The sequence below is a fragment of the Silurus meridionalis genome, chromosome 8 (assembly GCF_014805685.1).
Source record: "Silurus meridionalis isolate SWU-2019-XX chromosome 8, ASM1480568v1, whole genome shotgun sequence".
Classification (NCBI taxonomy): domain Eukaryota; kingdom Metazoa; phylum Chordata; class Actinopteri; order Siluriformes; family Siluridae; genus Silurus; species Silurus meridionalis.
This window is the reverse complement of record NC_060891.1, coordinates 13,016,887-13,032,927: the sequence shown is the minus strand read 5'-3', so window position 1 is coordinate 13,032,927 and position 16,041 is coordinate 13,016,887. Positions and strand designations below refer to the sequence as shown.

General features: G+C 39.9%; 1 protein-coding gene across 1 annotated transcript; it reads right to left on the bottom strand.

The window, feature by feature from the left end:
- Nucleotides 1-257: 257 nt before the first annotated feature.
- cdan1 (codanin 1) lies at nt 258-14,500 on the bottom strand. Its single transcript, XM_046855893.1, has 28 exons — nt 14,407-14,500; nt 13,104-13,792; nt 12,753-12,941; nt 12,447-12,637; nt 10,811-10,930; nt 10,651-10,729; nt 10,455-10,575; nt 10,156-10,265; nt 9,980-10,069; nt 9,789-9,864; nt 9,501-9,706; nt 9,007-9,139; nt 7,936-8,079; nt 7,654-7,820; nt 7,498-7,579; nt 7,335-7,418; nt 4,689-4,743; nt 4,464-4,597; nt 4,244-4,347; nt 3,275-3,424; nt 3,127-3,190; nt 2,965-3,043; nt 2,664-2,872; nt 2,327-2,434; nt 2,186-2,249; nt 1,920-2,101; nt 1,710-1,817; nt 258-1,614 (listed from the first exon to the last, which is right to left on the bottom strand). The coding sequence occupies exons 1-28, from the start codon at nt 14,482-14,484 to the stop codon at nt 1,522-1,524; spliced, it is 3,909 nt and encodes a 1,302-aa protein (XP_046711849.1). The 5' UTR covers nt 14,485-14,500; the 3' UTR covers nt 258-1,521.
- Between the last annotated feature and the right edge of the window lie 1,541 nt (nt 14,501-16,041).

The following is a 16,041-nucleotide window of genomic DNA, read 5'->3' as shown; positions in this document are numbered from 1 at the left end:
ACCCCAACTTTGATTTGAAAAACAATGGGTGAATTGTCCTCTTCAGTGACTTCATCATCCTAATCAGGGGCTCAGCTTATCTTTACTCAAACTAGATGCACGTGAAATACACTTTACCTTTACATGAATTACTTACTCAATGTTATTCCATGGCAGCAGTACTCAAGGAAACAATGATCAGAAATCCATTTTGATTATACGGACCCATTTTACTCATTTGTGAGCTGTTAAAATACAAATTCTGTCAAACACAGATGCACTTTATAATTAAACATTTATTATATTATTGATATTAAACATAGTTTAAAATCAACTGACAACATTAAGTCCAACATGAACCAGGTGTCCATTAAAATGCAGTCCACAGCATTCATAGCGAAAATCATGTATACATACATCTCGAATATGGCTGAAAGGATGATCACACAATCAGATTCACAACATTAATGAAATAAGGTGTAAGCATTATCGGTTTTCAGTACTCTACTGCAGATCATTTAAGGCCTAAATATATTAGTTTCCCAGGTCTATAACATGTACACACATCTATGCATCTTTCAGATCGATGATTATGAATGCACCTTATCTATTCTAATGTGGTACACACTATATGGCTAAAACATTTGTGGACACCTGACCATCATCCTGCTTATGTGGATCGCTTCCAATCTGTTGCTATAAAAATGAAAGCATTCTTTCAAATGGAATGTCTTTGCATGCTATATAACTAATTTCCCTTCACTGGAACTAAACCAACTCAAGTATGACAATGCCTCTGTGCAACAAGCAAGGCCTAAAAAAACATTGCACCTAAAACAAATCCCCTACATCACATTGAAATCTCATGCTAAGCCTTCCCTAAAAAAATCGAAGTGATAATGCCAGCAAAGGAGCACTAAAATATGTAATGGGATGTTCTAAGGCACAAGTGGTGATGAGGTGTCCACAAACTTCTGCCCATATAATGCACTTGACACTCAATATTTACACCTTGGATCTATTGCATTACTTCCCCTATGCCTCTTTAAAAGGATTATACCCTCTTTTCCAAAAGCTCTTAGCTCTCATCATGATGGCCAAGATGATAAACACATATTTGAAATAGTTTTCCCTCTTGAACATAGACTTCTTTGTTTATTCCTATTTCCATACAAAAAAATACCCCAATCGGAGGTACAAATAACTTTCCATTTGTACTTGTGCAATTTCTTTACAATAGCACCATCAGCAAATCAGATTTTCAGCACTCTGTAAAAGATTTCATTAAGGGTGTAGAATAATATGTAGAAGTGTAGACTGGGAGCATAAAGGCTTAAAAATGATGGACATTCAAAAGAATTTTGATGTGCGCCAGAAAGTTGCCAAGTCGTTTTTGGTAAGTGCTTGTGCCGTATCAAATGCTCACTATGTAACAAACTGAGTGATTAAAATCTTTTAAAATCAAACAGCTAAAGTGATCTCAGTTGCTTTCTTTTGCATATTTCTTTTTTGCAATGTAGTATAGGTGCCTCCCCCTGTTGGTCACTGGGAGATCTGCAGGATATCACTAGATGTCAGTAAAGGCACTGGTGGAGAAGAGGCCAAAGACAGCTTCTGAAAAGTCTCCGTAGTTTCCTACAATAAAACAGAAAGGGATCGTTTATAGTGCTGTTTGTGTGATTTATGCTGATGAGCTGATTTCCCTTGTGATGCCATGTATGAACCATTACCCCTGGAGAAGATAACGCTGATATCTTTGCCCAGGGAGTGACCACTTCTTCCTCTCTCAGAAGTTCTTTCTCTATAAGTGTTTTAATAAATAGCAGGTAGTTGTATCTCTGTAAGCACAGAAAAAAAAAAAAAAAAGTACTTAAACCATTGTAACCACACAAAATTAAATAAATATTGGCAGTGTCAAGTCTACTGGGATTGGTGGTCACCTGCAAGTCATTGGCTTTGATTATAGTGGCAAGCATTTGCTCACTGAATAGTAGATGCAATGTCGCGTGGACAGAGGGAGCATGAGACCACAGAACAATGAATTTATTCAATAAAGATCCGACATCAACAGCTTCTTTCACATTACCCCCTGCTGAGGACACCAGGGGGAGCTCTTCAGACACTATGTAAAACACAAATTATTATGGTAGGAATGCTCTATTTTATCTTTATTTTTAATTAAACTCATTTATATATAAATAATTACCTAGCTTGCAGGCCAGCAAGACAGTACTACGCAAAAGCATCTGCTCAGCTACTGAAGACATGAACTGCAAACAGAACTAAAGGGTAAATAAATAAATAAACAGCAGAATATCAGCAGCGTAAATAAAGGAAGACGGTGTACCTTTCTACATTTTAGTGTCTGTCCCACTTTATCTAGCAGAAAGGCAATCTGCTGCACTGTAAAAACATCATCTTCAGACCTGGGCCCTACTGCGATGCTCAGAACCTCCTGAAAAAGAAAAAAAAAGGGTTCCCCTTTAGAGTCTGGTTCCTCTCAAGGTTTCTTCCTCATAACATCTAAGGGAGTTTTTTCTGGCCACAGTTGCCCCAGGCTGCTGATCAGGAATAAATACACATCATTCTCTTAAACGATTTTTTTTGTTCTATATGTTCTGTAAAGCACTTTATAAATAAACTTGAACTTGGAAATGTACACTAGTGAGCTTCCTTGTCTGTACCTTTATCTCGATAATAACATCTGATGCCAGTGGACCTTGATGGGAGCAATCTTGTGGGCATGAGGACCCAGCATCTTGTCCTGGGGAGCTCTTCTGTCTCGGCACACTCTTGCCAGGTCCTCCTGCATCCACAGACTCGGTGCTTGTAGGACACTGCACATTCTTCATCACCCGTTCGAAAGTACTCTTCCACTCCTTCTTTATAAGAGCTATTCATGAGTACATGCAGAAAAAACGCTTCAGTTATACTACATAGGGATCCTGCCATATTAAATCCATTGTGAGTGTTTCATTACAGAACCTGTGATATTGGAGGAAAGCCAGCTGCAAGATTTCTCGGTTGCTAAACGTGTGGTGATGTGTTCAGATGTTGTCAAAACCTGTAAGAAGGGAATTCTGTTTAGGGAGTGTTCTAAACTAAACAACAAAGAAATAAAAACAGATGCTACATGAGGCTACTTACAGCCTGCGATGTCTCGTCAGGTAAAAGAACCCTTATAGCTCTTGGAGCATTCTCGCTGCAAAACCTGATACAGGACACACGTTCATTAACCACAAAAAAAAAACCCCAACAGACACACACACATGACTATATGAGTATTAAAGCTGACCTGGTGGCTCTCTCCAGGGCCTGCATGCCTGCATCACAGAGTTGAGCACAAATCGAGTCATTCAGCTTCGCTGCATTAACACTATCTGAATTCAAACCGTCTCTGAGAGTCTTCTCTCCACTCTGTACCAGCTCGGATACCAGTGTAGCTCTGATTTACACACGTGTACACAAACATATACAAATTATAAAAGTATACAAATTATAAAGAAAGTATACAAATAAATATATATACACTGTAATTTCCGGACTATTAAGCGCACCCAAATATAAGCCGCACCCACTGAATTTTACAAAGATTTTTACTTTGAACATAAATACGCCGCACCTGTCTATAAGCCGCAGGTGTCTATATTGAAACTAATGAACTTTACACAGGCTTTAATGAAAGACAGTGCCTGTAACACGGCTTGTATCTAAACAGTAGCCTACCAAGAAAGTCATTGTTCACTGTCTTCCTTCTTTTCACAACAATTTCTCTCAGGAGTTTATCGTCGTGTGTTTAAAAATCACCACCAGTGAATCTTTTCTCCCGATGCCGTGCAGCTCAGAACACAGGTGAAGTGCGTTTTTTTATGCCTGGTTGTTTTCAGCGTGACGAATGATTCGCATTTCCTGTTGACAGTGCGAGTGAGCGGCAGGTCAAACGTCAGAGGAACATCACCCATGTTTATGATGTGGCCCGATTCAGTGGGAGCGCATCTGATTTAATATGAAGAGTTTCATTGGTTCACCTGAACCCGTTCGGCAATTTCATTGGTCTAATGTTTTGGGGCTCAGTTTTTTGGCGGCATAAAGCTTGTGAAACCATGAAAAATCCATAAATTAGCCGCTTCATTGTTTAAGCTGCGGGGTTCAAAGCGTGGAAAAAAAGTAGCGGCTTATAGTCCGGAAAATACGGTATATAATTTAAAAAATCAATGACCAATACATATTAACACAGAAAATACATAACAGCAATGAAACTGACTTGATGTGTTTGACACCGTTAGATCCAACTCGTTCAGCCACAAATTCAACGGTTCGTTTAAGTGAAGGAGGCTGATTGTGAAAGAAAGCCTGCTCCAGGTCCAGCTACAATAAGTCACAATATTATATTACTTTGTGCTTTTTGCATAAACAAGAAAATGGTTAGATGTTTGTTCTGTCTTGTTAAGACGTAAAACACCAATAATAAAAACCTGTATAACCTGTAGTTTCTGCTGAGAGCGGGTGGTGGGGGGACCTCTGGGCTCAGCAGATGTTGGCGTGATCTTGCGGATCATGCCTCCAGCCTTGGACGCATTACCCGACACAAAAGCTGCCAACAACTTGCGAAACTCCCCTGTTAAACAAGTTCCACATTCAATATACAGAATAACATTAGATGATTACTGGAATCTCATTTGTAGGCAATTCTAAGGAATTCCTCTCACCTAAATATGGGCAACAGGTATACAGAAGCTGCTGATCCACTAAGGGCAGGTTGTCCTGAAGAAAAAAATATATTATTTACTACTTGGTAATTACACTTGGAGACTGCATTTATGTAAACATCGTGGATGATGGCCAACTAATCGTTTCTGCATGGCAATGGATTACAAACAGATTTGACAATATGGTGTATACAACCTCATGTTTATACAATAAAACAAGTAGAAATTTTTAAAGCTTTTAAAAACTGAGAATGATGTAATAAAAGTATGTTTTTTGTTTTTTTAGATTTATTATTAAAATAGTATGGAGAAAACCAGTTATGTACACGTATATAATATGTGGAATAAGGAAGTGCAGGAGAGAATATGGAAAAAGAGGCTGGCAAAATAGAACGGGTATCAACAAAGTGATGAGGCAGGAGTAAAAGGAGATGTAGCAGCAGGTAAAGGCATATGAGGAGCTGTATGAGAAGTTGGACACTAAGGAAGGAGAAAAGGATTTGTACCGATTGCCAATTGGCCAGGCAGTGGGAACGAGCTGGGAAGGATGTGCTGCAAGTAAGAGCAATAAAGGATGAGGATGGAAATGTGTTGGCTAGTAAGGAGAGAGTGTTGAGAAGATGGAGATAGTATTTTGAGCAGCTAATGAACAAGGAGAGAGAGAGAAAGAGAGAGAGAGAGAGAGAGAGAGAGAGAGAGAGAGAGAGAGAAGGTTGGATGGTGTGGAGATGGTGAAGCAGGAGGTGGATTGTATTAGTAAGGAGGAAGTGAGGGCAGCGATTAAAAGGATAAAGGGTGGAAAGTTAGTTGGACCAGATGACATACCAGTAGAAGCTTGGAGATGTTTAGGAGAGATGGCAGTAGAGATTTTAACCAAAATGTTCATTAAGATTTTAGAAGGTGAGAGGATGCCTGAGAAATGGAGAAGGAGTGTGCTGGTACCGATCTTTAAGAATGAGGGAGATGTTCAGACCTGCAGTAACTACAGGGGAATTAATTTGATCAGTCACACCATGAAGAAAAAGTGGTGGACGCCAGGTTGAGAAAAGAGATGACCATCTGTAAGCAGCAGTATGGTTTCATGCCGAGGAAAAGCACCACAGATGCGTTATTTGCTTTAAGAATGTTGATGGAGAAGCATAGAGAAGGTCAGAAGGAGTTGCATTGTGTGTTTGTGAATTTAACGAGAGCGTACAACAGAGTGCCGAGAGAGGAGTTTTGGTATTGTATGAGGAAGTCAGGTGTGTCAGAGAAGTATGTGGTGCAGGACATGTATGAGGACAGTGTGTAGTAAAGTGTGCAGTAGGAATGACAGACTGGTTCAACGTGGAGGTTGGACTGCATCAAGGATTGGCTCTGAGCCCTTTCCCATTTGCAGTGGTGATGGACAGGTTGACAGATGAGGTCAGACAGGAGTCTCCATGGACTATGATGTTTGCGGATGATATTGTGATTTGTGGTGAGAGTAGGGAGCAGGTTGAGAAGAGCCTGGAGAGCTGGAGGTACATGCAGGAGAAAAGGGGAATGAAACCCAGTAGGAGTAAGACAAAGTACATGTGTGTGAATGAGAGGGAGGGCAGTGGAGTGGTGCAGTTGCAGGGAGAAGAGGTGGAGAAGGTGGTAGAGTTTAGGTACCTGGGGTCAACAGTGCAAAGTAATGGAGAGTGTGTTAGAGAAGTGAAGAAAAGAGTGCAGGCAGGGTGGAGAAGAGTGATAGCAGGAGTGATTTGTGATAGAAGGTTAACTGCAAGAGGGAAAGGGAAAGTTTATAGGACTGTGGTGAGACCTGCAATGTTGTATGGTTTAGAGACGGTGGCATTGAGTAAAAGACAGGAGGTGGAGCTGGAGGTAGCAGAGCTGAAGATGCTGAGGTTTTCTTTGGGAGTGACGATGATGGACAGGATTGGGAATGAGTTTATTAGCAAGATTGAGATGGTTTGGACATGTGCAGAAGAGGAACATGGGGTACAGTAGGAGAATGCTGAGGATGGAGCCACCAGGAAGGAGGAAAAGAGAGGAAGGCCAAGGAGGAGGTTTATGGATGTGGTGAAGGAAGACATGCAGGTAGTTGGTTTGACTGAGGCAGATGTAGAGGACAGAGTAGTGTGTTTTAATTGAATTTTCTAAAGATATGTTCTAAATAACTGTTCTACTTATTTCAGCATACTTGAACAAATGTCTTCAATTCTTCCAACAAATCTTATTTCTGGTAAGGAGTAAGTAGCCACAGTGACACAGCGCAAACTCCAATATCTTTTTATATACCTGGCATTGTTGTGCATGTTTTCAAGTTTAACAATAATAATAAAAATAAAAAAAAAATCACTCAAAGTGGGAGGTAGAGACTAATCAAAGTTGCAGTTAGCTACTTTATACGTTCCAGAGGGAACTAAATGTTCCGCGCATAAAAAGGAGTACCGAACGAAAGCCCTGTACCAAAAGATTTCAGTATGAAAACACTTCTGCAGAAAAAAAGAAAATAATTTACACAAACCACCAAATACAAAAGTCATAATAATAGGTCATAATAGATTCAGTTTAATCAGCTTCAGTGGTATAAGCAGAACAGCCTTTATAGCTAAATAAATATATATACACAATCCATCCATCCGCATATTCTGTTTACTGAAACAGCCATTTACTCACCAGCCCTTGACTGCTGTGATCCACTAATTCCTCTAGCACCTGCACATTACTGCTAAAGAAGAGATCGTCTGGAAATACTGGGATCTAAATTCAGACAGAATATTAGTCTTGTGTGGATACCTGTTCCTGTGTGTTTAAAGTCATTGAAAGCAGCTGGTCTCACCTGGAAAAGCCAACCCAGCACTGCCACCAGCATCATCTGATTCAAGTAATACTGCTCCCCAACTTCACCCAACCTCATCCTCCTAACACAAAAAGTAAAGTTGGGATATTCACGAAAACAAAACACATCACAACTGATGTGTTGCATGTGACAAACCTGTAGATTTGAAGTAGGAGGCCCAGAGCATTCCTGTAACATGGTAAAAATGGGCCAGTGTAGTCCAGCATGGAAAGAAACTCCACCAGCCAGGGAACAGTAAGCACAGTGCGCTTCCTGCGCACACAACTTATCAACAATGCAGAGACATCCAGCACTGGGGCGCTCTGAAAAAATACACCGAAAAAAAAAGTCAGCAACTGGTATTTCAACCCAACATGCATTTCAGAAAAATGCCCTTGTGAAAATCTCTAAATAAAAACGTAATTCCCCATCATGTACCTTACTGCGCAGGGCGATGGAAGCCTCCTGGATCTCTCTGGACGGTGCCTCAGAAGTCTGGTAGGGCATAAAGGAGATAAAGCCCAGGAACTTAGCAAGAAGTCGAGCCAAGAGGAGTACTGAAGAGAATCGCTGCTTTTCATCCTTCAGAGAGAGAGATGTTGAAGTGAGGTGAGATTCAGCGCTCGGTCATAATTCATGCATAGCAACTTTGGACAGTGGAGATTGGCTTACAATTTGATAAATAATTTAAATCTAATTCGTGCAACACATTTTGGTACTTGGTTCAGTCATCTTCAGGGAAGTGGCAGCTCAGTGGTTAAGATGCTGGACTTCTCAACAAAAGATCATGAGTTCAAATCCCAGCACCACCACCATTAAGCTCCCATTCTTGGGCCCTTGAGCAGAGCCTTTCAACTGCTCAGCTATCAAAAAGTTTCAACACACTAACAGATGGCAGCACAAAGCTGCATGCACAGTCACTGGGCACATCAACCTTCATAAGTCAGTGTGCCAAGACATCATCCTGTTTCAGGAGCTGTGCAACCGATGCTATTCTGACCATGTGAGTTATTATGTCTGCAATTTCATCATGGACTGCAAGTTAAAACAAAGAGCAAACGTGAAATTCTGCATGAAACTCTGTAGATTTGCCACAGAGACAATTGACATGAAGTGTACGGCGATGATGCGATGAGTTTTTCGAGATGTCTTGAGTGGCATGTGCGCTTCCAGAATGAAAGATCATCAATGAAAGATGCTGAGAGATAAGGAAGATTTTCAACAGGCCGTTTTGACACCATCGGGGAGATCCTTTTTGATACTACCTCGTACCATTTTAAGTCGCCTGAACAAATGCATATGCCAACTGCCATAAATGTAAATGTCATCTGAATGCTAATCGCTTACCAAACGTTTAAATAAATTATTTGATAAAAATATAATAAAAATGTAATGGCTCCTTTCTGTAATTTCAGAAGATTTTTCTCTAAATTAGGGAAACAGATGGAACACATATGTACTATAATTGTTTTGTCAGTATTCTATTTTAACCAGTCACATATTTTCAACCTGCTGTTCCATGTCCCCATCTCCTACATCCTCGCTTGTGCTTGAGGAACCATCAGGGCCGAGGATAGACACCTCATTCATCCGCAGAAGCTGTTGACACAAACCATCCTTCAGGTGTTGGTTCAGCTGGCAGCTGTATCAGAGACAAGAGGAATAAAAAGTGGTTACTGTAAAAGTCATCACAATATATCAGTGTTGTGATAAATCATGGCTCATTAAACTCAGTGTTTTTATGCAGGTAGATTATTATTATTGTTGATATTTAATTTTGGGGGGAAAAAAAACAAACATTTTACAGCAAATTAATTAAATTGATATTTGAACTAATGAATAGTAACAATCTAAGTACCCAAACATTTATCAATGGAGTTAAATTGAGCAAAAGTTAAACAATAGGTTTAGATGCTAGCTGTCACAATGACAGTTATATAGAAAATTAGGCAAATCATATTTAAAGAAAAAAAAAGAAGAAGAAACCACAACTCTAATATTACCAGCTAGCTGTCTGTAAAAAATTTCTGAAGAACTCCTGGTGTCCAGGGAAAGAAGGTGGAGGACAAGGGCCACTTAGAGCCTGTGGTTGGATCAGACGCTCTTGCAGGCGCTTCAGTCTCCCCAGGCTGTCTGCCCCCACCATGCCCAGCAAATCTGCATCTGGAGCATCACCAGGAGAGCTGAGCTCCCTGTGGCTCTTACACATCTACAGCAAGAAATTAAGCAAATTTGTGAGTGCAAGCCAAGTACGTGCAAGCTGGACGCGAGAAAAACTAATGACGGCTTACCTGAACCAGCTGCTTCTGGAAAAGCCTGGCAAAATGACAGTGATTTCCTGCTGCTGCCAACTGACTGACCATTGCCCTGAAGGAATAAATATTAGCATAATCATGGATTTGAAAAGCTTTAAAGTTTCATAATATACTTCTTTATACATACTTTAAATGGATTTAAAAAAAAAAAAAAAAAAGTACCTCACCTGACCCGGTGGCCTAATGCGGGCTCAAACTCCCACCCTGGCTCCGTATGATAATCTTCCCACTCTCTTAGCAGCTCATAAAAAATATCTCTGTAACAGCACATGGATACATGAAACAACATCAAAATTGTTGTTCTGACACACTGTGACCTCGCAGAGTTTCTCCAATACTGTACCTTTGTTTCTTAAATATGTGAAAAGCCTTATCACTGCTGAAGTTAGTTCGGTTGTCTGTGGCTGGCTGGAACGGCACTGTATGAATGAAAGCGGGCTCGCTGGGTAGCACCTAGAGTGTCAGTGAAGACAATGTAAGAAGTTTGTTCCAATGACATTTTAAGCTTTTAAAGTAGGAAAGCATTTAGGAAATGAAAAGGTTAATAGCTGGCCACAGGTGTCTGGACTACTAATTAACCGGGTCCTTTAACGCTAATTAAAACAAACGAGATTATAAGAATGTCATTTATGGATTATAAACCTTAGCTGTGCAGGCATCTTGAGCTTGTGCCAGGCGATCTCGCAAGGCTGGAGAGAAAGTGGTGACTCTCTCATTTTCTGCCAGGAGGCGCAGTGTGCAACGATCCAATTGCGAAAACAAACTGAGCAAAAACAGGACCAGTCAGCACTAAAGCAATGCACACAACGTAAAAAAAAATAAAGAGAAGCCCACTTACCCAAACTGTTTCTCCAGAACTCGCACAGCAAAATACACACAGCTGTGGACATTTCCCAGATAAGCTTTCTCAAGAAAATCTGCAAAATGACAAACCTCTTATAGACATGAATAGAAAAGAGTTCAGGCAAAATTAAGAATAGGCAGAGAGCAACACTTACCTGTTTTTCGTTCACACACACTAGGACACTCTTCTGTTAATTCAGAGGTTGATACACTCCGCGAAGTCAGCAGCTGCAGCACAAAGAACAGCTCCAGGAACACGCATGGCACCAAGTTCTCTAGAATGACAAATTCAGCAAAAAAATAAAAAATCTATTAAAATAAGTACAAGCGTTTACATAAAACTAACTCGAAGGTGTGAATGTTGAATGGGCAATATTTTTGCTGCCGTCAAATGTACAGCAGTGGACAAAAGTTTTGAGAATGACAAACTTTAATTTCTTAAAGTCTGCTGCTTCAGTGTTTTTATTACTTTTGGTACTAAAGTATAATTACAGGCATTTCATAAGTTCCAATGGCTGTCGCTCAACGTCTGGGTCACATCCTGACTGATTGCGGCTCATTCTTGCATAATCAATGCTTAGAATTTGTCATCATTTGTGGGGTTTTGTTTACTGGCCATGGACCCAAAATGTTTTGCTTCCTGAGCTACTTAGTTATTTGCCTTATGGCAAGGTGCGCAATCATGCTGGGAAGGGCATTCTTCATCACCAAACTGGTAGTGCTCACCTTTTCTTCTCCAGACATGGTTCTTTCTAAATGCCCCAGACAATCAGAAAGGGGATTTATCAGAGAAAATGACTTTGCTCCAATCCTCAGCAATCAAATCCCTGTACCTTTTGCAGAATATCTGTCTGTCCCTGAGGTTTTTCCTGGAGAGAAGAAGCTTCTTTGCTGCCCTTCTGGACACTAGGCCATCCTCCAAAAGTCTTTACCTCATTGTGTGCAGATGCACTCATGCTTGCCTGCTGCCATCCCTGAACAAAGCTCTGCACTAGTGGTGCCCCAATCTTTCATGGGCACTCTGAAGCCTTCTTCACAACAATTGAGCCTCTCTTCTTGAAGTTCTTAATGCAATCTCACTAGCAGCAATATCCTTGCCTGTGGATCCCTTGCAGGTAACCATGGTTTACAGAGGAGGAACAATGATTTTAATTTTCACCCTCCTTTTGAACGCTCCCAGTCTGTTTTTCTAACTGAATCAGCATGACGTTGTGATCGAGAGAATCACTGACATGATGTCAGCTGGTCCTTTGCGGCAGTGGACATTTTCATAACAATTTGGAGTATATGCAAATTGCCATCATAAAAACTGAGGGAAAAAACTGTGTGAAACTGAACATTTGTTTCATTCTCAAAAAGGCCCACCAAATTCACTACTCTGATTTTGTACATTTGAAATTCATATTTTGTGCATTCTTTTGTTTTCCTTGTGTCCTTAATTTGTCACAAATCGCTTGGAAAATTCACAGAGTAAGAACTGTTTGTGTGCCAGACTGTTTCCTGTACATATGAGAATAAACTTTTGAATATAAAGCTGTTGTGTTGAAAATTAGACATGACCATTCTAACACACCAGACCTTAAAATTACCTTAAATTTATTTTAATTGCTGAGGCAGTGAAAATGTCAAGAGAGAGAGAGAGGGCAGAAAAAAAATAAATACCGGTAATAAAAAAAACACTATGCTTTGCTGAATTTTCTTAATGATCAGCAGAATAGAATAGAATAGAATAGAATAGAATAGAATAGAATAGAATAGAATAGAATAGAAAACCCTCTAGTGGTATGTTACCTGAAATGCATACACAGTACAGCTCAGCTAAAAGCTCAAGCTCTGGTGCATGAGTCACTTTAGTGGGGTCGGGACAAGGAGCCTGCGGATCAGGAGTCACCTTTGAACCTGACCTCAGTATGGATTTGGTAGGAGTGCAAACACTGGCACTGGGCTTCAGCGGAGAGCAGCTCTGCTGTGCAAGTTTAGACCTGAAAGAACGAGAGCCATGAGGACAGCAACAAACACATTAAAAACACCTAAATTAGACTAAGAAATAGTTGAGAATCTGACAGATGTTCTTTTTAAAGCCAGAATTTCAGATACCTTTCTTTCTTTAGTAGCTCCCTCTCCTCTTGCAGACAAAGTGGGCTCCCAGGATTTATGGCCTCTGGGATGGAAGGAGGACTGCAGGGCTTGCTGAGGGGTGTGGAGGTAAAGCAGCTCTTGGGTTTGGAGTTCGGTCTTTCAGCACTGACTGGTGTTGGGTTGATGCGTCGTGAAGGTCTTGTTGCTCTAAAAGCAGTCGGACACATCAATATTTGAATACAAAAAAGCAGCTGAAAAATTACATCACTTATCCGCCGGTCAGTACTACAATAAGAGTTTAAAAGAACACATCATCAGAGCATTTCGTTAAGAACTTTTCACAGAACAGAAAGAGGTTTTTTTTCTCACATAGGGGTCGCATGAGATGCGCTGACTGGAGGAAAGTCCTCCAAATTGTTTAAGTTGAGCTCCACTTGTGTAGGGGGTGACACCGGATCATAATTCCTCCCTCCACCGCGTTCCTTACGTCCTGCAACATCGTAGCCGCCAGCCTCTGCAAAATAGCCACCACGTGCACCGGAGTGCCGGCTTGACACCGACGTTCCAAACCCGCTGCTTCTTTTGCGCCCTCGATGCGGCTGAAATGTTGGGCTGGCCTGAGTGTCTGGAGGCGACGTCATAAAGTCAGCAAGACAGTGGCGCTGAGCAGACCGGCGTTCGGACGTCACGGGTCTAGGGGCAGGACTCCATCCCGAGCTAAAGGAAGGACTGCTGAAAGCGCTTATGCCAGTAAGACTCTGTGAGGCCGTCAGTGGACTGTCGTGCCCGCTCGGGTTGTCTAGCTGCGACGAAGCTGAGAACAGCTGGACTCGGCTGCTACTGCGGGAACCTTGGCTCGCTGATGCTCTGTTCGAGGTTCTCCGCTCATTACACGAACCCTTGGCTCTGAGAGACCTGGTGGTGCTGGGGGTCTTTGCTGGGGTGCTGGGGCCATGAGTCAGAGTGTTGCTGCTCTGATCCCTCAGGAAGTTCAGGATAAATGGAACAAACTCGTGCTTCCTGGCTGTTAAGAGCACATCTTGGTCTCCGCTACAGTCCTGTCACAAACCAAAATTACAAAATTAGACTTCGTACAGTATTAGAATTGTGTGTGCGTGCGCACACACACGATATATATATATATATATATATATATATATATATATATATATATATATATATATACACACACACACACATATATACATATATGTAGTGCAAATCTGATCATGTTGATGAATTTGTTTCTTATTGTCTGATTAAACAAAATTCATAAAAGTTCAATAATTAAAAAAAATTCTTACTATAAAACTCCTAATAATATATAAAGCAGCTAACTGAGGTAAACTGTAGCTTCAGGAAATGAATATCTATACACATTGTAAAATTATTAATTTCTCCATCTCTTTGTTTGTATTATTATTCATTTATGGTATTATTTTGTATTAAATAATATTTTTTTGTAAACTCGCCCAGCTAACTGGCTGCGGTTCTGCTTGAGGAAAAGGCCGAGTGAGACACAGACAGCTATGGAGCTAAGTGCTGCCTGCTAGCTGAAGTTGTGAACTCTTTACCTTCTGTAATTCTAGGCGATGACAACACCATTTTTTATCTCAGAAACAAACATGTTTAAAAAATATTATCCCACGTAAATACGAAATGCATTTCTTACACTTTGTCCTCGCAGCCATTTCACAACACTGCACAACTCTACGTCTCCCCGGAGCAACGATTCCAAAAGAGCCGCCATTCCGCTCTGAGGAAAGTCCTGAGAGAAAACAAGAACAACCCTGATTTTCACAATAAAAGTCTCCGTTTTTTTTTTTTCATGAACACAGTTTTTTTATGAACACCTCTCTTCACGAACAACTATATATATATATATATATATATATATATATATATATATATATATATATATATATATATATATGCTTCTAAAAAAAAAAAGATGCCATTCAGAGTCTGTGTTGCCCAGGGGAGCATTGCGTACCACAGTTTTCTTGGAATTTAAATTACAATATTCATTATGTTGTTCTTATTATGGTTGTTAAATGTCAAACCTCAGTCTTGTAAAAAAAAAAAATTTATCCAATACAAAACACAGAGTGCGATGGTTACGATGCAATGGTTATAAGTCCTATGTTTAGTATAGTCTTCATCACACAAAGTAAAAAATTTGTGATGAATAAAATTTTACGTAATACTTAAATGCATGCCCAGGTTCACTAATTTTTTTTAAACTATTATCAACTTATCAATTATCTCAAGTTATCAACACTGAATGAAATGACATGAAGACTTCTTTCTGTATAAGAACAAAAAAAAAATCTGTCTTCAAATCAATCCATCAGGATCAATCAGGAAAAAAAAAAAAAGAAAATCTAGTGCATGAAAACATACCTTATCTATGTATAATGCGTGTTATTTTTCTTATTAAATTTTTTCTTAGTTGCTTAGGAGCATTTATTGGTTTATTGTTAATATTTGCAAATCATTATCAAAACAATGTATTATCAAAACAATTTGTACAAACAACAGGACACATTGGATTTTCTTCGAAAGTCTGTACTTCTTTTTAAATACTTAGTTCAGCTCTCAAAAGTAAGTATTTGTGTCAATGAACATCTCATTGCCATCAGAATGACAAGTCCTTTTGTCATTGTTTACAAACAAGAAAGTCAAAATGTTTAGTAATGGTGTCAGTATGACGGCACACAGTTTCAGTATTTCCTGATATAAACTACGGTTTGGATTAGAATGATTGAAGTTGCACAAGGCTGAATTTCTTCTGTACGGCATTGATGAATTTCAGCAGCGCAAATGTATTTATTTGATTGCATATTTGTTTTATATTGATTGCAAGAGACCGGACAGGATTCACACTTTTACTCAACTGTACTAGTGTTTGTTTGTTTCTTGGTTGTTCATCCATTTTCAGAAATTGTAATTCTGTGTTTTGCTCTGTCTGTCGACCAATTGAAGGTTCACGACATTCGCCTTTAACCTGTTTTAAAGAACAGGTTGATTATTGGTTGATCTGATGCTGTTCACTCTCCTTCATTAGTGACATTCATAATTCATCTGCACAATTTATCAATTCAAGTCACATTTACAAAAAAAAAAGAGTTTAATAGAAATGTAAGCTTCACAAATGCTGACAACTGGTTTAACCATTTTGCATTTAATGACTTGTTCTAATGAACTGGTTGTTTTGGGGGTTACTGTATAACAGGGGTCACTAACATGGTGACCAGGTCTCCTGCAAGGACCACATGAGTCGCCCCGGCCTTTTCTTAAAAATAGC

Coding starts and splice junctions, on each gene's coding strand:
- cdan1 (XM_046855893.1), bottom strand. CDS start 14,484: ATGGCGGCTCTTTTGGAATCGTTGCTCCGGGGAGACGTAGAGTTGTGC. Junction 12,942..13,103: donor GCATCTCATGCGACCCCTAT/GTGAGAAAAAAA, acceptor GACTGCTTTTAG/AGCAACAAGACCTTCACGAC. Junction 4,744..7,334: donor ATCACAGCAGTCAAGGGCTG/GTGAGTAAATGG, acceptor TTTTTTCTTCAG/GACAACCTGCCCTTAGTGGA.